Source organism: Perna viridis, chromosome 4, assembly GCF_037379345.1.
Source record: "Perna viridis isolate PV_CMFRI_1.1 ecotype Kerala chromosome 4, ASM3737934v1, whole genome shotgun sequence".
Classification (NCBI taxonomy): Eukaryota; Metazoa; Mollusca; class Bivalvia; order Mytilida; family Mytilidae; genus Perna; species Perna viridis.
The window spans coordinates 5783616-5805986 of NC_142448.1; the positions used below are offsets into that span (position 1 = coordinate 5783616).

Genomic DNA, 22371 nt, shown 5'->3' on the forward strand with positions numbered 1-22371 from the left:
ATTGGGTAATAACAGATGATGAATAAGCCCCATAGTAGATATAAGCAAAACTGTGAGTAATGACAAGCAATACCATACACAAATATTTTGGATTATCTCACTTTGCAACAATTCAACAGTAATAATTTTACATTGTGCACATCTGCATATGTTACCAAATCTTCATACAGAAAATATCCAAATTCATGCAGTGGTATAGGAGAAGTGCTTCAAAATCACATGGAGAAATATGCAGATAGTCAGATCAGGTGAACTACCTTTTTACTGACAGAGGTTTAATTATAATAAAAATTTTATAAGTAAAATAGAGCCACTTGAAGGCCAATAACACATGTCAATGGGTGATTGTAACTATTCTCGTCTTAAATGTTTGCACAAGTCATAGATTCTCATCTAAACATGTAAGAAGTCCTAAATAAATAAATTTAAAAAGTTAGTAAGTTAACACCAGTGAATTCTAAAACTATGGTAATAAACCTAACTGTTAAGAAACAAGAGACTCACAGGAGTCTGGAATGCTCATCTGGTCCAATTTTTGCCTTTCAAGGCCAATAACAGTTAACAAAAAGTTGTCGGACAATTTTGACTCAAAAGACAAATTAGGCAGGATTATTATAGTTTTCAAGATATTCGCTGAAAAATGCTAAAACATAATTTTTCACTTTACAAGGGCAATAACTCTAACCAGGAGTCATCCAACATTTTGATCAAATGCAGACTTTTGTAGGCCTTAATATAAGGATCATTTTATCAATTAAAAGTTTCTTTCTATCTATCAGTTTTCAAGATATTGGTTAAAAACTGTAAAAAAAAAATCATTTTTTGCCTTTCAAAGGCAACAACTCTGGCAAGGAGTTGTACAAGATCTTTGATCCAATGTATACTTTTGTAGGCCTTATCATTAGGAATATTTGGGCAGTAAAAAAGAATTTGGCTAATTTTAATGGTTTTGGAGATATAAGAGAAATGCTTCTCTCTGATCCCTATGTTCTATTTTTTTTGTAACGGCAGCCAAGTTTTTCAACGGATCAAGAATCCCAAATCAATTCTATGCAGAATACCCTAAGAAACATTCATAGCAAGTTTGGATCTAATTGGTCAAGTAGTGTCAGAGGAGTTGATTTTTGAAAGAAATAACATTAAAAATAGCAAAAAAATGTTGAAAAAGGGCAAAAACTCAAACATGGCTTAACAGATTAAAATGAAAATTTAACCAGAGATAAATCTCATCATGCTGAACACTTTAGCCCAGTCATCATTTGCCTAAACTGAGCAGTTTTGGAGATATATTTGAAAAACTTCTGTCTGACCCTTACGTTCTGTTTTTTAGTAATAGTGGCCACGTTTTTCTACGGATAAAAAATTCCCACTTCAGTTCTATGCAAAATACCCCAAGGAACATCATTCTAAGTTTAGTTCTCTTTGGTCATGAAGTATCAGAGAAGCAGAGTTTTGAAAAATTGTTAACTATGACGACAATGACCGATGCCAAGTGATGACAATAGCTCAAATGGCCTTCAGCCAGGTGAGCTAAAAATGCATGGAATGTAGATAATTCATACAATAATAAAGAAGAATTCATTTTAATCCATTAACAAAATCGTATAGGGAAATTACTTCAGTATCTTATAAATCATGATTGTATTTTATTAATGTTTATTGCTCAATGAATGTCCTAAAATATTTCAATATAGTGGTGAAAACCATTTTGAAGAAGAATGAATTCTTTCTGGGAGTTAAACTGCTCACTGAAAGCTAATGTATTTCAGCATTATGCACAGTATTATCAGTAAAATAAAGTATTAAAGAAGCCACAATAATTATACAAATGATATAATGTGCTAACCAGTGCAAATATTACCCTCTAACACTCACCATATATACTGATACGTTAACCTGGAAAAGTTTCTTTGTCATAAATCATGCAATTTTAAAATCTTTATAACTCCCCATAAATTATCTTAATTTTTTGCCAAAATGTTCTAAGAGACCTCTGGAACCAAGGGGTCATCTAACAAGAGACTCAACAAAGCCTGAATCACTCACCTGGTTAACCATTTGTTTATTTGAAAAATTGAGGAATGAAACAGGCTAAGTTAAAATTAACTGCATTGTCAAATGCAGGAAATGTTTTTAATAGCATTTTTATGACCTGAACCAGAATTTTGCTTAAGGCAACAGTTTTTGATTTTTTTTTCAAACAACTGTCTTCCAACCCGTTCCTTTTTAGTATAGGCAGCCATTACTATTCACAGATTAAATATCACAAGTGATTTCACAATGCATTAAAGAACCAATATGCTTATTTTCATTAAATGATTTAAATGGTTTAAGAGAAGATTTTCGAAGTTGTACATGTGGAAAAAAATAAAAATTAAGAATTGATGCAGAAGCCGTACCTCCTACATCAGTAAACAAATAGTTTTGAAAATTTCGGCACTGGATTGTCTCATGATGCCGAACAATATTACCCTTGCAAAAATTTTGCTAAAGGCAACAGTTATTGAGTTATTTGCAAAAACTGCCTTCTAACTTCTATGTTCTATTATTAGTAACAGTAGCCATGTACTTTCATGGATTAAAAATCCCAATGGTCCTTTTGTGTGGAATACCCTAAGGAACTAATATGCTGACTTTCACTGAATTCTGTACAATGGTATTTAAAGAAGAGGATTTTCAAAGTACATGTGAAAAAATGCCAAAAAACTGTTTCAGGGGCCATACATCGGTCGAGGCTTTGTTTGGATTTTGGCATAGGTCTGTCTCATGATGCTGAACAATACTACTCCCAACCAGAATTTTGCTAAAGGCAACGGTTTTTGAGTTATTTGCAAAAAACTGCCTTCTGACCCCAATGTTTAATTTTTAGTAACAGCGGCCATGTTTTTTTTACGAGAATCAAAAATCCCAATGGTAATTTTGTGCAAATACATTGTATGCCAACTTTCACAGAATACTGTACAATGGTTTTAGAGAAGATTTTCAAAGTTGTACATGCAAAAAATGCCAAAAAAGCTGTTTCAGGGGCCAGTCCTCCTACATCAGTTGACAAATTGTTTTGGAAATTTCAGCATAGGTCTGTCTCTTGATGATGAACAATATTACCCTATGCCAGAATTTTGCTAAAGGCAACAGTTTTTGAGTTACATTGTATTTGCAAAAAATGTCTTCAGACTCCTATGTTCTATTTTTAGTAACGGTGGCCATGTTTTTTCACAGATCATAATCCCCAACAGCCATTTTGTGCACAATACTCTAAAAAAACAATTATGCCAAGTTTACATCATGTTGGTCTAGTAGTTTTAGAGGAGAAGAGTTTCGAAAATTTGTCCAGGACGATGACAGACGCCAAGTGATAGCATAAGCTCACTTGGCCTTTGGCCAGGAGAGCTAAAAAGCAATCATTTTGGTATTACTGCAACTTATTACTTCAACTAAACAGAAAATAAATCATTTTTTTCAACACCATAATATGAAGTATGAAAATGTGAAAAATACTATACAAATATAATTACAGCTTGATACAACCACAAATGTGGAACGCTGAACAGCTGGGGCATGTACTGGACACTATTTTTCAAGATTGACACTCCCTTTGCTTGGATTATTATTTAACTATACACAGCATGATGTTTTGTTACACAAAATGAATTAGATTACGGAAAAATTCAGGTAATCATTCCTATCATAGAAATGGAACTAAAAGTCTATTGAATTCATAAAGACCAATAACCCCCCTTAAACAAGTTGGACTATAGTATAGTGGTATAGTGGGTAATTTCCAAATGGTGCTTATTTTGACATATTTGAGCATTTAGTTTAAAAATACCAAAATAAATTCTATGAAATATTAACTTTGGGCTTAAGTATTAAATGCACCACTAAGCATCTGCAAAAATCTGAATCAAAATTTTTGGGATCTTTTTTTTGCTTCAAAATCACCATATCGTACACCTGCCATACAATACACTATTGCATGCACAAACATAATGCCACACTAAATACTTTTATCCTATCACTGCTGCCAATAATCTTGAAATTTTAAAAATATCCAAAAGTTTTTTTTTTCAAGTCATTCCTTCTTGGTCCCTTTCATAACATAATCCACAATTTCTACTAATAAAATACCAGAAACAGTTGACAGTAGTGCTTATAAATGACTAACCTCCACAGGGGGTCTGGGATTTGGTGGTTCAATTCGACTTTCTTTTACCACTTCTGAAATGTGCAAAATTCTAAAATGTACTTATTCAAAATGCTATTGCTTAAAAGAACAGTAACAAAAACTGTAAATTGTGTGTCAAATAACAGGCAAATGGATAAAATTGACACAGCTGAATTAAAAAAAAATATTTCATTCATCTATTCTATAATTATTTTAGACTAATGATACTATTTTGATCAAACTTTTACTATGATAGCTGCCTTTTAAATTTTGACAGAAAATTGACAAACACTTATTAATTGATTGACTGTTAATGCAACTAAGGCCACAATTTTTTTTAAAGTTTTATTATCATTAACCCTCAAACCTAAATTTTGCTAAATTGGTAAAAAAACATAAAATTGAAAATGTTGAATTTAATGTATTTTTTATCTTCTGACCAAGTGTTTTTCATGCAGAAAAAATATAATTTTAGGTGATAACTGCATTAAAGAATCTGAATTTATGTTATTTGTGATTAGTAAGTTGTCCCACATTGTTTTTCAAATTCAAACCTTGTCAAGATAGAAAAAACAATTGTTACAATCATCACATTCCTAATGAAAAAAATATATTTGATCTTTGCAAGGTTGCTTTTGAGAAAAAAATGAACTGCAGATTGATTTTTTGTGTCTTCCTACCCAAAGTTTTCATCAAAAAGTTTCATAAAACTAAATATATAAAAACTACGGCCTTAAGTGTGATTTCCTACATCTCTTCTAGTTTTAGAGATTCACCACCAATATTCAATCAATAATTATGGCTGCTGTATTATTATATACAGAATACAGCAATTAAATACAACAATAATTCAGCTACATCTGATCAATGTTTTTAGTGAACTTTCCAGAAACAATTCACAAAGGCTTCCTGTTTGCCATGTTCAAAAATGAAATATCAATGCAATTTCAAGATGACCAGTGGTCAAATTAAATTAAAAAAAAAGAGACTCCCTCGGCAATAACTCAAACAAGGAGTTGTCTGACAATTTTGACTCAAAGAAGACTTTGGTAGGACTTATCATAAGGATCATTTCATCAACTGAACCTTTATATCTATAATAGTTTAAGAGAAACTGGCTTAAAACTGCTAAAAATATCATTTTTTGCCTTTCAAGGGCAATAACTCAAACAGTGAGTTATCAAACAACTTTGATCCCTTGCAGGCTATTGTAGATCATAATATTTTAGTCACAAAAAATGAAAGATTTGTGTGTTATAGTATCTCAATACTAGAAACTGATGTGAAAAAAATCCTGCTTTTAAAATTCCTGCCCCATTTTTTTAAACAATTTTTGTCAATTTTTCCGGGGCCAGAGGGGATGAAAACCTGCTAATTAATTTTATTTGGCCTAAGTCTACCCTGCTGAAAACTTCTCAAACAGAATATCAAAAGGAACACATTGACATCGTAATAATTAAAGTTGGATATACAATGAACTTTTTCTATCAATTCTAATAAAAACAGCTATTTTTCCCCTTTTAGCCCCTTTTTTCAAAAGGGATGAGGCAAAAACCTCCAAATACTATAAGGCCCACCATCATATCCCTAGGAACAATGCAATAGAATTCTAAAAAGATTTTTTTACTCATATATTTTAAATAAACGAAAATTAAAAGAAGCTAACAACACAGACAACAACAATAATGATGGCGACAACCACTGTCATGGAACAGAAATTCCACCATGACATAAGTTCCAAAAGAAGACATGTCACAGAGTATAAGTTCCTCTAAAAATCTGATCATAAAATTTGTTCCTAACTGAATAAACCTTATATAACAAATGTTCCTAAAGGAATTTTTATTGTAAAATAATCTATCAGAAATGTTCCATCAGAACTTCTGTTATAAGGAACAAATATACGTTGACACCATTTGGTGATAGCATTATATTGCCTAAAATTGTTTTTGTGGTCATAATAAAAAGGATTTCAGAGGGAGAGTTGCAAGAAATGGTATATTACTTCAAACTGAATGACATACCTGGTTCTTTACGTTTCATAAGTTGTTGGACAGTAGAAGCATCTCTCTTTATCACAGGCAGGGTTTCTGAAGGCTTGACTGGCTCTACTGGTTTTATGTGACTTTTATCCTGAGTATTTAATGTTGTGTATGTACACAACAACATTATAGTGAAGCCACATACAAATACAAACTGCAATACACAAAACACTTTCATATCATTATTACTGTTATGTATGTTCTTGTAAACAAGTTAATTTAGTTATTGAATAAGTACAGTATTGGTATAATATGGCATTTGTTTCCGAAAAAAGATAGCAAATGACTTTATATATGATAAAAATATGGATGTAGAATTGTTCCAAGTTGCACTGACCCTCCTCTGCGCATGTTGTCCTTCAGTTATGATGAATGACAAATTAACACAAGAAAACATATATAAACAATATTTTTTTTAACATTTCAAATACAGTTTGTTATTCATGTGTGGAGTTGATATAAATACTACATTGCTTTACCTGTGCTATATTTTTTCCTTCAGATGATCCTGTCATAACTCTCAAGAAAAACATGGCAGGAAAGATATACCAGATTAATGTACCCACTGTAGCACCATTAATGGCTAACACAAACTCAACTGAAATTCAGTTAAATGAAGAAATAACTTTAAATTTCCTCTACAAAGCAATAACATGCTTAATTAAATTAACACAATTGTAAGACAATTAATTATTACTATACTTTACACTGAGAACTTAGAAGTATATAAGTAGAACAGAAAATTAAAGATTCACTACACATTTTTTTCAAGAAAAATACAGTTCATCAGTAACTAGTGGTTCTAGACAACCTGAATTGCTCACCTGCTAAAACCAGAAATTGTTAAGCAGCAATTCAAAGGTAACAGTTTTTAATTTTAAAGCTTATTGATACAAGCTTTCAAGAACAGTAACTCCATTATTGAGCTTGTGTAAAACTTCAATCCAATGGAGACGTTTACTGGCCTCATTATTAATAGAAAAATTTATTTATATAAAAGTTTATTCCAATCATTTAAGGTTTTCTAGATGGAGACTGGAAACAGAAAATATTGTGATTTATTTTTGTCAAAAAACAATGCTGAACAACAGCAAACTAATGGGGATTTTCAAAAGCTCTTCTATCTGAAAAAGGAAAGATGCAGTAATTTACTGCTAGCACAAATGTTAATACTGGCACACCTACCATTACAGACTAATATGCCTGTTACCACAGATGTTAATACTGGCACACCTACCATTAGGGACTAATATGTCTGTTATCACAGATATTAATACTGGCACACCTACCATCAGGGACTAATATGCCTGCTATCACAGATATCAATACTGGCAAACCTATCATTACAGACTAATATGCCTGCTATCACAGATATTAATACTGGCACACCTACCATTACAGACTAATATGCCTGCTATCACAGATGTTAATACTGGCACACCTATCATTACAGACTAATATGCCTGCTATCACAGATATCAATACTGGCACACCTATCATTACAGACTAATATGCCTGCTATCACAGATAACAATACTGGCACACCTACCATTACAGACTAATATGCCTGCTATCACAGATATCAATACTGGCACACCTATCATTACAGACTAATATGCCTGCTATCACAGATGTTAATACTGGCACACCTACCATTACGGACTAATATGCCTGCTATCACAGATGTTAATACTGGCACACCTACCATTAGGGACTAATATGTCTGTTATCACAGATATTAATACTGGCACACCTACCATCAGGGACTAATATGCCTGCTATCACAGATATCAATACTGGCACACCTATCATTACAGACTAATATGCCTGCTATCACAGATATCAATACTGGCACACCTATCATTACAGACTAATATGCCTGCTATCACAGATATCAATACTGGCACACCTACCATTACAGACTAATATGCCTGCTATCACAGATGTTAATACTGGCACACCTACCATTACAGACTAATATGCCTGCTATCACAGATGTTAATACTGGCACACCTATCATTACAGACTAATATGCCTGCTATCACAGATATTAATACTGGCACGCCTACCATCAGGGACTAATATGCCTGCTATCACAGATATTAATACTGGCACACCTATCATTACAGACTAATATGCCTGCTATCACAGATATTAATACTGGCACACCTACCATTACAGACTAATATGCCTGCTATCACAGATATTAATACTGGCACACCTATCATTACAGACTAATATGCCTGCTATCACAGATATTAATACTGGCACACCTACCATTAGGGACTAATATACCTGTTATCATAGCCGTTAATACTGGTACACTTACAATTAGGGACTAATTTGCATGCTATCACAGATGTCAATACTATCAGTACACCTACCATTACAGACTAATTTGCCTGTTGTCACAGATGTTAATACTAGTACACCTACCATTAGGGACTAATATGCCTGTTATCACAGCCGTTAATACTATCAGTACTGTAAGGACTTTGAAATGAAGCTCAGGTAATACTGGTCTCTGTTCTATATCTTCGCTTGATCTTTTCTAAATGTATTAGAGACATTTAAAAAAATCTTAATTAGGCTATTAAAAAATAAGGTAGGTACTGAGGCATCAGGGCATCCCTAAAACACTCTTGCATCAGCCATTTTTATTCTGCTGCAAAAAAATAAACTATTACAATTTTTTTTTGTGTCTGGTTTTAAAAAAAGTTTTGTCATCAGGACCGTTGTACACTTGATGGGAAAATTCAAAATGCTTCAGCAGGTGCAGTTATTTAATATAGCCACTAATATTATGCAAAATAATTTCTCTAGGAAGATTTTGATGCCATGGCATATTATACACAACTTTTCCTCCATATGCATGTTTCTAGAATGTATAATAAATATTTATCAGCTTAAGCAGCACATATCATGAAATATTTCCCAGAAAAGTTTGTCTATTTGCTTCTGGCCAAAAAAATAAAAGAACGTTGAATGAATTAAGAATAAATAGTAAAAAAGTGTCTATTATTGTTTGAACAAATTCATATAACATCGAACTTGAACTTACCTCAGGAAAGAACAAGGTATACAGACTTGACCGACAAGGAAATATTATTAGAGGAAACGTGATTGCTATGGATATGACAAATCCTAGTTTAAGTAGGTCTGACCCAAATGTAGATGGTAGATGGTTAATTATATCACCAGTAATATCAGTATCACAGAAACTTATGTAACCAAAAAATCCAACCTGAAACAACACATACTATTTATGAATATCGGAGTATAAGAAACTACATAACAGAAACTGCATTATTGTTCTACATATATCCTTTTCTTTCAGATAATTGATATATCAAGCTTATTCAAAGCATTAATCAAAATTAAAGATTTCTTTAATTGAAAAAAGAAAAGATAATTTTCAATTACATATACTAGTACTCATTGAGTATAAATATTGTTTTTTTTTTTAACCATGACTATGGAGGTGAATCCTATTTATATATAATGTATATAATTGCCTCCAATAAATTAAATCTGACACTGAATTAACATCTTTTTTATTATTTGATATCACAACAGGGAAATCATTATAAATGTTGTGTTTGTAGCATTCTTCATGGTTATACATCATATTAGTTTGTGTACAACTTTCATCCATCATTTTTTAGTTCAATTTAAAGCTTGCAATCTACAGATATTATTAACCAACAATTTATTAAAGATAACAGCTCAGGAAAAGAGTTTTGAAAAAAATAAAGAATTATAAGAACAATGCTCTGAAGTGAGATCTTTTATATACATACATACATACATACATACATACATACATACATACATACATATATATATATATATATATATATATATATATATATATATATATATATATATATATATTTAAAAACAAAAAAATGATGCAAGTGTTTTGTTCAAAAGGATTTCAAACAAACCATTTGTGAAGGGAACCGGGTAAGTGTGAACTGTGATAAAAAGATTCATTACTGAAAACTGCAATTAAATTATCTTTCACACTATAAATGTATAGCCAACACTTACCAAGAGATAGGACAATGTACACATATTTACAGCACTACCGACAATAGAGTTCATTCCCTTTAATGATGGATCAATCAAAGAATCATATAATATAAACAGCTGTCTGAAATATACAATTAAACAATGGCTGACATGTCAAACAAAAATATAAAAAAAATATGAGCCATCTAATGTCTAATCACTGTCAAATATATCAACATAGTTTATATTTGTTAAATTTTCATTTTTCTAATAAAAATTCAAATGCAGAAATGAGTTTGAACAGATGATCTGAAAAAAAAAATGAAGACAACCTGTACATAACTAGAATAAATATGGTGTATATGTCAAAGATACAACAATCCCATAAGAATGAAAATATCAACCTAAGGCCACTATGTATGCATAAAAATAACTGTACTAAAAAAGATAGACTCACGTCTGACATCCAAAGGCAAATGAGAATATAGGTAAACATTTAAAGAGTCCATCAGTCTTCCATAGGTTGACTCGAGAGAACCAGTTAGCTGCCAAAAGGTTAGGCACAGAAAGAAGGAAAATCTACAAAGAAAATTTTTCAATATGTAGACATCATATTCATCTATCATGCAATGCATAAATCTAAAGAAGAAAGTAACATAACAATACATTACTACCATGACTACATCAACATAATAAGAAATTATTGTAAAGGGTGGAATCTTTTTAAAGGAGTTTAGCCAAAAATGGTCCTTATATACTCTTGCACAAAAGTATGTAATAATGTGAAAAATATTTTTATGATTGTCTCCAAAAAATATCACTATCCAGTGTTTTTACTAAGTTTTTGAACAGCTGGAAATAAAAAATGAATAGGAAGAAACCCAAATTATGGTGAGGGGTCTATGGGCCGCTCCTGGTAGGGGGCCCCTGGGGCAAAGCCCCCGGCCGAAAACAAATTTAAGCTTCTTCAGTTCCTTTTTTTTACCTCTCATTAACTATGGTGCCTTCTAATCCAGCTTGTATTTTTTCTCAAAATGATATTGTAATAGCCATAATGTACATTCACCATAAACATAAATATTGCATGTTTATAATATTTCTTGTGCTTTGTGCTTATTGTTGCATAGACCTATATTCATTCTTAACTGTCATGTCTATTTTTCAAATCATTAACATATATGTTACTATTGTACTGTTCGAAGTAAAATTCCAGAAAACAAAATCACTCTTCCAAGATTAAATGAGTAAGAAATGTACTTTGTTATCTAATACATTACAGAAAAAATCATTAATTGTTTTCCTTTTTTTCTGCCACAGAGCCATTGCAAAATTCTAAAGCGATATTAATGCCAAATCATTTGAAACACAAGTCTGTTTCTATTTATTTCTCATCAAGAAAATGATGTATATTTTTCTGATATTTCTTGTTTGATCGGTTTTCTGAAGTCAAAAGTTCTAAAATGTGTAACCAGAAGTCAACATACCCAACTATTTATTGACTATTTCTCATTTTCCTGTCTCAATTTTAAGTTTCTAAAATCATTAAGAGGTTAAAACTTCACCTTAAGACTTTGGATAAAGTTTTGAAAGATTTGATATTGTTTTTAAAAAGAAGTGATTGAGTTTGAATTCTGCACTGTACCTAACATCAATCCCGTGCCAGCAAAATATGGATATGATCTTATACAGGAATGAAAAACAAAGTCTCATAAACATAGTCAGATACGATTTTAATTGATCATCAATGAAAATTATGATAATATTATAATGTTTTAATGTCAAATATGCATTAAATTAGTACAGACTTTGAATTTTGGCTACGGGTATTTCCAGTTACACATTATAGACCTTTTGAAAATAGAAAATCGAATAAAATCAATTTTATTCTGTGAACATTTTCAAAATCATTAATTCTAGCTTATCCATCATGTTATTCTGTAAAAGTGTACTGATATAAAGCTGGAAATATCAAGTAACAATGAAGAAATAGGCAAAATAGCATTTGGGTATGGTACAGGTACAGGTACAGGTTACACATTTTAGACCTTACCCGGTTATTACCCTCCACGCCGGACAAAATGGCTGAGATGCACAACTGATTAAAAACCAATCTGTATTTGGATTTAAATTACGTTTTTACTTACATCGACCAAAAAATTTTTTTTGAATGGAAATTTCATAGCCAGAAAAAATCAGCGATAGGCAGCTGATTTTAACGACTGCCCGCTACTTTTGAAAACACTGACACTACCTTCTTTTTAGTTTTCATATAGAACAGTTGTATATCACATGAGAATGAGGGGTTGATATATTATTATTTTTCAATGCTCTCTCTGTAACCAGGGCTTTATCATGGCATGAGGAGTCATACTACATGTTAATGTAAAGATGATAGTCTCATGGACATTTCCCCCAGAACTTGACTACACTTTAAGGAGTAATCAAAGGAACCAAGGTTATAGCGGTAATCAAAAGAATGTAATCCAGGGACAAAGACCAAACATGGAAAACAGACATACACAACAAAGAACTAAAATCATACATACAAAGTAACAAAAGTAAATGAGTAACTCGGACTCCACTAAAAACTGGGAGCATGGACCAGGTGCACTGGTAGGGTAAGCCTCCTCTGCTTTTCTAGAAACACCCGCCGAGTTGCTCATAAAAAGTCAAGTCCGGGGTACACAAACGAGGAAAGAAAAACTATGACCCGTTGAATAAATCAGTTTTCATGGCGCTGATGGATACACCATAATGATCCACGAGTTCATGATGACAACCATAAAACTTCTGTAGTGATGACTTCAATCTTGTAGCAACATAACCCTGTTCCAGAAGCCTACTTGTTAGAGTTCTAGCCCAATACAAAAAGTCTGCGTAGTTTCAGCAAGCTCTGGCATAACGTATAAGTTGTGGTATGAACACTGCATACGCAGGAGCTGAAGGGATGTTGCCACAGATGAAAGGAAAGTTGACAATTCTGAATGAAAAGTCATCACGTTTGTCTTAAAGTTTGGTCAATAGTTTTCCTTTATCATCGATTTCTAAGTGTAGGTCAAGATATGAGGCTGACTTAACAGTGTCTGTAGTATCCTTTATCTCAAGTTCATTTGGGTAGATGCGATGTATCAAATCCCCAAAATCAGGATTGTTTAAAGATAATACGTCATCTATATAGCGGAAACTGAGGTTGAAGGATCTAGCCAAATGATATTCTTTCTTTCTGATCAGATCAGCTATAAAGTCAGCCTCATAAGAGTGAAGGAATAGGTCAGCAAGTAAAGGAGCACAATTTGTTCCCATTGGAATGCCGACTTTGTTGAAAAGCACGCCCACCACACTGGACAAATATGTTGTCGATTAAAAATTCCAGCATTTTGTAAACATCTTCCTCTGTATATTTGGAAGATGATTTGGAATTATTTCTTACAAAGTATGAGGAATCTCTACCAAGAACTATATTTTGTATCAGGTGTACCATCTTTTTTGGAAAAACAACGATGTATAATGTTTTTAAGTCTGGATTTTAACTGAGTATGGGGAATAGAAGTATACAGTGTTGAAAAATCATAGGTTTTAATGCTATTATATTCAGATAATAGTCTTGAACTGATTGTCTCCAAAAGATCTTTCGAATTTTTCAGGATCCACATTGAATTAATACCACTACAGGAGTAACAAGTGTTGTGGTAAGACTGCAGACCCTATTTGACAGTTGTGAGTATAGAAGTTAAAAGTTTTGAAAGAGGTTTGGTGGTACATTTTGCTGATCCAGCTATGAAATGTTGTTTGTATGGATTCTTGTGAAGTTTAGGAATCCAGTACATAGACGGTAAATCACAATCATCGTCCTTGGTAGAGAGACCAAAAGAGGATAGCACAGATTTATGGTTTCCCACAATCTCTTCTTTGGAGAGAGTGGTAGCAGTATAGGTCTTATCACTGCTATTATTTTCTACGTCTACCTCTGAAAATAAACACTGGATATAAAACGTTTTGCAGACAAAAACAAAGTTGTTTTGGGCTTTGTCTGCTGGTACGACAACATATTTGTCATATATAGTAGACAATGTTTTTGCTACATCGGGGTCTTTGAAAACTGATGTAGCCTTGGCACTCATTGACCTACTTAAAACTTTCATTCATTTCAATATTAAAGACCTCACGACCTTTAACCACTCTGACAGAGAATTAATGTCTTCTTGTTCTGGTTTTATCCATTTTCTTGCATAGTCCTCGACGGCATCCATAAGAACTTCAAAGTTATAATTCCAATTTATGGAGCGTGGTTCACGGTACTTGGGACCTTTAGAAAGGATATTATGCAGAGTTTCATTTTCGATAATGATTAAATCTCCCGTAACGACATGACCAGAAGGACCATATTTGAATGGAGAGGTTTTGCAAGAACAATCAGGTGGTTTAGCCTTGAAGTCTTCAATCTCAAGGTTCTGCAATAGCCTTTTATAATTGAAAATTTTGGATGTGACGGGTAAAGTATAGGAATATGAAATAACTGGTATTGATTTGTCTTTGAAATATGGGGGAATTTTGTTGGTAACGTTTTTGTGATGGAGGATGTTAGCCAAATTAATTGCATCTATACCTTTGTTGACACACGGTAGTGGAAGAAATGATTGTTTTTCTTCATCTTGACTTTTCACACAAATTGGTTTAAAGAGTCTGTGGAAACCAATATCCAAAATGATGGCAACAAGTCTGTATAATGATGAGGTGGGGTCAGAAACAGGAGTGTCAAGACTTGTTTTGTAGAGGGAGTGTAGTGTAGTGAGAGGTATAGAATAAAGTTTGGTTCTAATGTGATGAAGTCCAAGAGGTTTTTGTATGAAAGGAAGGAGACCATCTATAGAGACATCATGTAACTTAGATGAAATATAGTGGCGATGGCCATGACTCCTTTCCCGTCTTGTATTTTTGTCAAATAAATTCATCACATTTATGCTATTGTTATATTGGCTTTAAAGGTTTCCTATATTTTTGATGTTGTCATTGCATCCGTAAGGTATTGCAGTACCTAGTCTGCGTATCCAGTACTCCTCTCTTTCACTACGATAGTTTTTACTTAGAATGGGACTGATTGTAGGATGGTAAATTATTTCTAAAATACGAACTTTCATGGATTTGGTCTTTAATTCTAAACCCCAAACACACAACAAAAAATCTTCATTTTTGTACTATTTTCATGATTTTCAATCATTTTATCCTAAGTGATTTTCTAACTGCTACCACTTTCTATGATACTTACATAAACAACAAATAAAGCATAGAAACAAATACATAGAGTACTGGCTTTGCTGATAGAACTTAAATTCTTCAATAAACCAAGAGGTAGACCAACTCCCATACACAGTAAAATTATAAGTCCTGACCTTAAATTACTGGTGTTCTAAAATGTAAATTATAAGTTTGAATCAATTGCAGAAAATGCTTGGAAATTGTTTACTTTTGTAGCTATGGAAAATTTTATTAAAAAGTTATCTTTTCACACGGAGTGTGAATTCTGCTGCTGATGAATGTGAGGTATTGATACCTTAAATATCTTTAAATAAACTTTTTGTTTCATAAATGCTTGTTTTTTTACATGTTGTTGCAGCACCATTTAATAATTGTATTACTCTTCGTCTGATATTAAATGTACTATGTGTACAGCAGTCAATACATATGGGATTGTGGTGTTCTGGTGTTTTGAGGACAATTATTAAAATGAGTTGTTTGAATTTTTAAAAACTAAGGTATTATTATGACTTACCTCTATACCAGTGAATTTTGATATAATAGCAGGACCAAGATCCCCAATAATCACAACCTGAGCTACAAGGGTTCCTAATTGTAACCCAATCATTCTACAATACAATATAGAGTAACATGTTTTAACATGATGCCACAATATCATTACTTGATAAAATTTGAAACTGACACAATGAGGTCAATTCTGAAAGAAACATACATTGGACCTAATCACGGATGATATATTTGAAATATTTGGTAGTAAGGACTGATTTCGTGTAATTTTTCATTTTGGGGAATTGCAAATGGAATTGCTCTATTGTTATTGGACTTCTTTGCCTTGTGCAAATGTCAGCGGGGGCTACACTCATAGCGCATTCTCACTTGCAATATGACAGGTGGTGGAGCAAGACATGCTTACTCTGCCGGGGCATATGATGTCACTCCTGTTTTTTGTGGAAGTTCATATTGCTAGTGTAATTTATGTTATGGTTTTCGTCATCATCATTCAAGTTAGAACACAATGTTAACTAAAGAAACCAAAAATCAGAGTAATCTGAGCAACTGGTGGAAATGGTTGCAAAATGGCTGCCTAAAAAAACTTTCAATACTACCAGTCAACTCACAATATGATGTTTATCTAATGTGTAGCTTTCATCTTCATATTCTTCTATAGTTGAGATGAAAAACAGCAAAAAAAGCACTTTGACTCCTTTGTTCTATTTTAAGTTTTTTGACTGATAAAAATTTTAAATGATCAGTTTGTGGAGGATACAAATCATTTTGAAATTTCATTTCAGCATAGGTCTGTCTTCTGATGGTGAACAATAACATCCTCCATCAGAATTTTGCTAAATTCAATGGTTTTTGAGTTATTTGCAAAAAAATAACCATTTTACCACATATAGACCTCATCATGTTGAACAATTTAATCAATGTCAGACTTCAGTTAAACCTACCAGTTTTGGAGATAGATGAGAAAAACTGACCCCTAAGTTCTATTTTTAGTAATTGCTGCCAAGTTTTTCAATGGATCAAAAAACCAAATAGTCATTTGTGCAGGATATCCTAAGGAACAATCAAGCTAAGTTTCATCCAATTCCATTCAGTGGTTCAGAGGAGAAGATGTTTGAAAAATTGTTAACAATGAAAACGACAACGACTAATGCCAAGTGATGCCAAGTGATGGCAATAGGTCACATTGCCTATGGCCAGGTGAGCTAAAAAGGATTTATCAATGTAAAAGCTCATGAATGATGCAAGTATGTGTGTTAAGTGTCTAAATTCTTCTAAATATCAGAAATTAAATGAAAGGGTGCATTTTGGATGAGACAAGCATTTGTTTTGTGAAAAAAAAAATATAAATAATACAATTCTGCATGTGCCCAAGATGGACTACCGTATGAAAAACTTACCCTACTTCAACAGCAAGTTTTCCTGGGTACCCATGAGTATGATATGCTGTAATGATTAAAGGAAGGAGTAAGGATGTTAATAAAAGTTGGTTAAATTTTAAATTAACAGGATTCTTACAAGACCACACAACAACGCCCTGTGCAGCAACACTGAGCTATGGAAATTTGAATTTAAATGGTTTGAATGATCTAGGTTACTGTAAACGTACTTATTTTCGCGGATTTCGCGGTTGACCATTTTCCGCGAAAATAAATACCCGCGAACATAAATACCCATATCACAAAATTTAGAAGAAACTTTATTACCCTAGACAACACATACCCGTCGATCAAAGACAAATTGCTATGTAAACAATTTTACAACCAGAACGACCCAAGCTGACCTTTAAATTGTTGTGAAAACAATATCAGGTGAGAGCAGTCCACGCTACCTGTATTTGTAAGATTAACACTTTTATTGTGAATGTGTTCATTGATCCGAATAATCCATAGTGACCATAATGACCTGTGTACGCTTTGATCTTTATTTATTATGAAAGGGACAGTTAAATAATCGATCCGTCACATTTTATATTTAATAACATATTTACAGGTATTCAAAATAAAATTAAATCAATTATATACTGTCATTATTTGGTATAAAGTTACACATTCTTGCACACGTCAGCTATACCTGCCTTAGCCCACCCCCTTTTCAGTGTTTCAGTCTTAACGTTCTGAAATGCCTGTACGATCCATCCTGCTTGCAGTGGTTTGAGAGTAGACAAACGAAGGTCCACATTAATATCACTGACTTTCTTTCCCGACTTGATTCCAGCCATGATCTGTTTCGATTTTTGATTTTCGAAATCAACTGGAATTTTTCATGCTGCCTTGGTACCTTTCCTTTGTACATATCCGAGACGACGAACAAAGGATTGAGCCCACGAATTGGAAAGTTCTATATGGCCACCAAATTCAGATAACAGTTGCCGATCATTAGCAAGTAAGATCCCGCGGGCCGCAGCCAACACTATTCGTACATCGAACTAAAATGTTTCACTGCTTTAGATACTCCGTGCTCACATGCATACTTAGCCATTTTCAACTTTTGGTCGGTGACATAATGGTTATAGTCTCCCCGTTTACATTTTTTACTTGACGATGACATTATTTCTTTTTCAACACTTTCATTCGCCGAAACAATTCTTTCCGCCTTTTCTGGTGTTTCAGCCTTTCTTGGATCGGGCAAATAGGGCTGCTGTGGAGGCAGATCCTTTTGCTGTGTCAACCAACGTTTCAACATTTCAATTTTCAAATAAACAGTGCCAAAAAATCTTATCAAATACCGAAGTTTAAAACAGAACTCACGCATTAAAATCTACCCAGGGGGAAAGATCGATATTTTTTTTTATCTACATTACACTTTCTTTTTCGTAGGCTCAATCCTTTGACAATCATTGATTTTTAATCATGGAATAAACTTTGTCTTTTACACGATGTTAAAAAGAGACAGAGTTATATTCCGCGAAAATAGTAAAAGTTAAAACTAGAAAAACGCGAAATTAAATACCCGCGAACTTGTTTGAAATTGTAAAATCGCGAATATAAGTACCCGCGAAAATAAGTACGTTTACAGTAATTGTGAAGTACTCTTTTGATAAATACTTTGTTGGAAATGTTCTTTAACATCTCATTTTTTAAATTTATTTTCCAATCTTTACTATTTAAGTCAAATACTCGCCCAGAAAACCATATGATCTCTTCTTAGATGACAAGCCTGCCTTCATTAACATTTGACAGGATGAGAGAGTCAACCATGTACAGAAAAACAACAACAGTGTACCCAGTATCATACCACACTGAAATCAACAAATCATATAATCAATACCATTTCATGATTTACTTGGTATGTTAATATTCAATATAGGAAATTAGGTAATTTAAATCAGAAGTAAGCACTTTCAACATTTGATCAAATGTTTGTTTTAGCCTCTTTTGAAAAGAAATGTCTACAGAAAACACCTACCATGACACTGCATGGCACAATGTTCTGTCATAAAACTACTGCAATAAATTTGCTGCAGTATAAGGTAAGTAAAAAATTAGGTTACACCTAAGTTGTGATAATGTTACCACTGTAAATTACATTCTAAATTAGATTTGCAACATTTGAAATCATTAGATGGACTGGCTTTCCTTATAGGTGTAAAATCAGTAAATATGCATGATGTCACATGGATCGCACCTTTTGGCAAAAACAATTTGTCACTAAGTGAAGGCCAGTGGCTATAAAATAGCATATTATTTTTTAAATTTAGTATAATTTAAAAGATATCTATTTTCACATTTCAGAATATGCTAGTTCTTTATTTCACATTTCAGATGAGAGAGCACTAAAGACAGCAGTGGGCTAAGGTCAAAATTTAGCACATTTTTACATTGTATGTAAACAAGCCATGAAAATGGCAAAACAAAAAATAAATCATGACCCTATGTTTTGAAAGTTGAAAAAAAATAACTTGGGTTTTGAACCAAAAACACCTTTTTTTCTAAAGGTTTATTCACAAAGAGCATAACTTACAATATGATTTGCATTTATAAAAGCGATGTTTTTTACTGAATTAATTCGTATAGCGTCACAATAAAATCAGCACTTAACCTATTCCTACTGCAGTATCTTTGAAACAAATATTTTGAAAAAGTTTTTTAGCTAATGCATAAAGAGATTAAAAAACTTCAAATGCAACTACAATGTACTGTTTATAAAATGGTACCTTAGAGGCCTATTTACATGATCAAAGCTTTTTAACTTGTACACCTGTATACAGAACTTTGACAGATTTTGATGAATAGAACTACATCCTATCTTTTGATTGACCTTAATGGATTTGGTCCAATCAAAATTATTTTTTCGGAATGTACATGAAATCAAATAGCAGGTGCAATATTTATTACCTGTTCATCTTGCTAGTATTGATTATTTTGATAGTGGAAACAGGCAGCTTTGAAAAAGTTTTCTTTCACCTGAATTACCATCAAAAACTTTGAAAAAAAAACAATGACAAAGCTTTGATCGTTTAATTGGGCCTTAAAAAATATACATGAAATTTTTGAAAATATTCAGAATAGTTAGCATCTCTATATTGTCATCATAACAAAAGCAAAGTAGAAGACTCAAGTTGCAAATTTAGTTCTGAAAGTTAAGAATTACAATGAGTAATTTTTTTAGCTGTAAATGTAAATAACATTGGTACCTCTTTGTAACAAAATGGCATGGCTAAAATTGTTACACCAATAATACTATTACTCAAGTTCAGTATATGTGGTAGATGGCTGTCTTCTGACATAATGGCTGAAAAATAAAACAACAGTTAAAAATCATTGTATAATACATGTAGTTAATAGGATGAGCTTTAATGATAGTGAAGACAATCAGCCGAATTACAGTTACTATAATGTAATGAAAGAAATAGCTTTCATGAGTGAAAAAATGCTGAAGGTATATTTGTTATACAATTTAATTTGATTATTTGTATTTCTCATCTGGGCAACTTGGTACTGTGACGGTTTTTACGTCAATCCATTTGCATTCAACAATTCAAATAAAAATTTGATGAAGGGACAAATCCTAATGTTGACTTCAATCGATTAGAAATTATCTTATAAGGATTGTTTTTAATTTTTGACCAAGTTATGATCGCTTAACCAACTTTGGGGCATTTTACAATCGTTCATTAACTGCTTCAGTGCTCCAAAGTTGGTTAGGCTAAAAACATTAATATGCATCTTTCCTGCTACCCTACCTATCCTAGTTTTTTGTGCCTATCCTATATATTTTATGGCCATTTTGGCTAAAGAACAATAGAAGTCTAGATTGTTTCCCCATTAACTCAATGGAAAATATTCATGAAAAATTAAAAAAAATTTTCTACCTACTTACCCTATTTTTTTTCTTGCTGGTAGCAGGAAACAAGAATATTATATTTTTGGCCTCATTTCACATAACCTGGACAAAAACTAAAAACAGTTTTCATACCTCTGTTACACTCAGTGCTTAACCCTGCCTCTTTATGTATAGGGGTTTCCCCAGATCAATTTAGCATGGTACTGCACCATGCCATGATCTTTTATTACCCTCATTATTAATTTTACAATGTGCCCCTAGTTGGCAAAATCAAACTTTTAATTTTCAGAACCAACTAAAAATCATTCAGATGATCAAGCCACATGCAAAATATCAAGTCAACACCAAAAGACAACAAAGTTGCAGCCTAGACAAGAGTTTGTCAACAACAAAAAACAGGAATTTGACCTTGAAATCCAAGTTCAAGGTCATAGGCCACTATCCATGGTACTCAACACATTGCGTTTATGTGATCTACCTACATGCCAAACAGCAAAATCCAACATCGAAAGACAAAAAAGTTACATCCCAGACACAAGTTTGTCAGTGAAAAACAGGAATTTGACCTTGAGGTCAAAGTTCAAGGTCATAAACCAATATCTGTGGTATGCAACACATTGCCTTTAGATGATCTACCCACATGCAAAATATCAAAAGCCTATATTGAAAGACAAAAAATTACAGCCCAGACACGATTTGTAATGGATGAACGGACAGAGTGATGACTATAGGGCGACCACCTCGGGGCCCTAATTAATTATTTTTTTAGTTGATTAGCAAATTACATACACTCCTGTTGTGTTTGTACAAATAAAAATATAAACTGGCCATGTCAAGATGGGGTACCCCCAATATGACCATTTATAACGGTTGAATGCCCTCAAAGCACATGAATAACCATGCCTTCACAAATTTCTGAGGAAAACACTAATGTACATACATTGTAGAAACAAAGTAATACATAGTAAATCAAGAAGTGGTTATAGATTGAAGCTGATAATGAACTTCTACAAAAAGCTACTTTAGTTTTTATATCTACTGATTTGTAATTTAAAAAAAAAAAGGATAAAGATCAGACAAATGAAGATCATAGATCAGCAA

At 32.7% G+C, this 22371-nt stretch overlaps 1 protein-coding gene across 2 annotated transcripts in view; it reads right to left on the reverse strand.

Annotated features, from left to right (window-relative positions):
• The window catches only part of LOC148618625 (uncharacterized), a 32169-nt gene that overhangs the window by 7927 nt on the left and 1871 nt on the right, over positions 1-22371 (reverse strand). The window contains exons 2-14 of one of the 2 annotated variants that reach the window (XM_088577700.1): positions 20621-20718; positions 19108-19225; positions 17385-17430; positions 15992-16085; positions 15488-15628; positions 10679-10800; positions 10261-10363; positions 9269-9451; positions 8644-8758; positions 6687-6805; positions 6190-6361; positions 4166-4218; positions 1876-1896 (exon numbers count right to left, since the gene is read on the reverse strand). In XM_088577700.1, the coding sequence (XP_088433826.1) occupies positions 1876-1896; positions 4166-4218; positions 6190-6361; positions 6687-6805; positions 8644-8758; positions 9269-9451; positions 10261-10363; positions 10679-10800; positions 15488-15628; positions 15992-16085; positions 17385-17430; positions 19108-19225; positions 20621-20713 (1380 nt within the window). In that variant the 5' untranslated portion in view covers positions 20714-20718. The remainder of the gene's footprint in view (positions 1-1875; positions 1897-4165; positions 4219-6189; positions 6362-6686; positions 6806-8643; positions 8759-9268; positions 9452-10260; positions 10364-10678; positions 10801-15487; positions 15629-15991; positions 16086-17384; positions 17431-19107; positions 19226-20620; positions 20719-22371) is intronic. The other variant, XM_088577701.1, reaches the window with a different exon arrangement.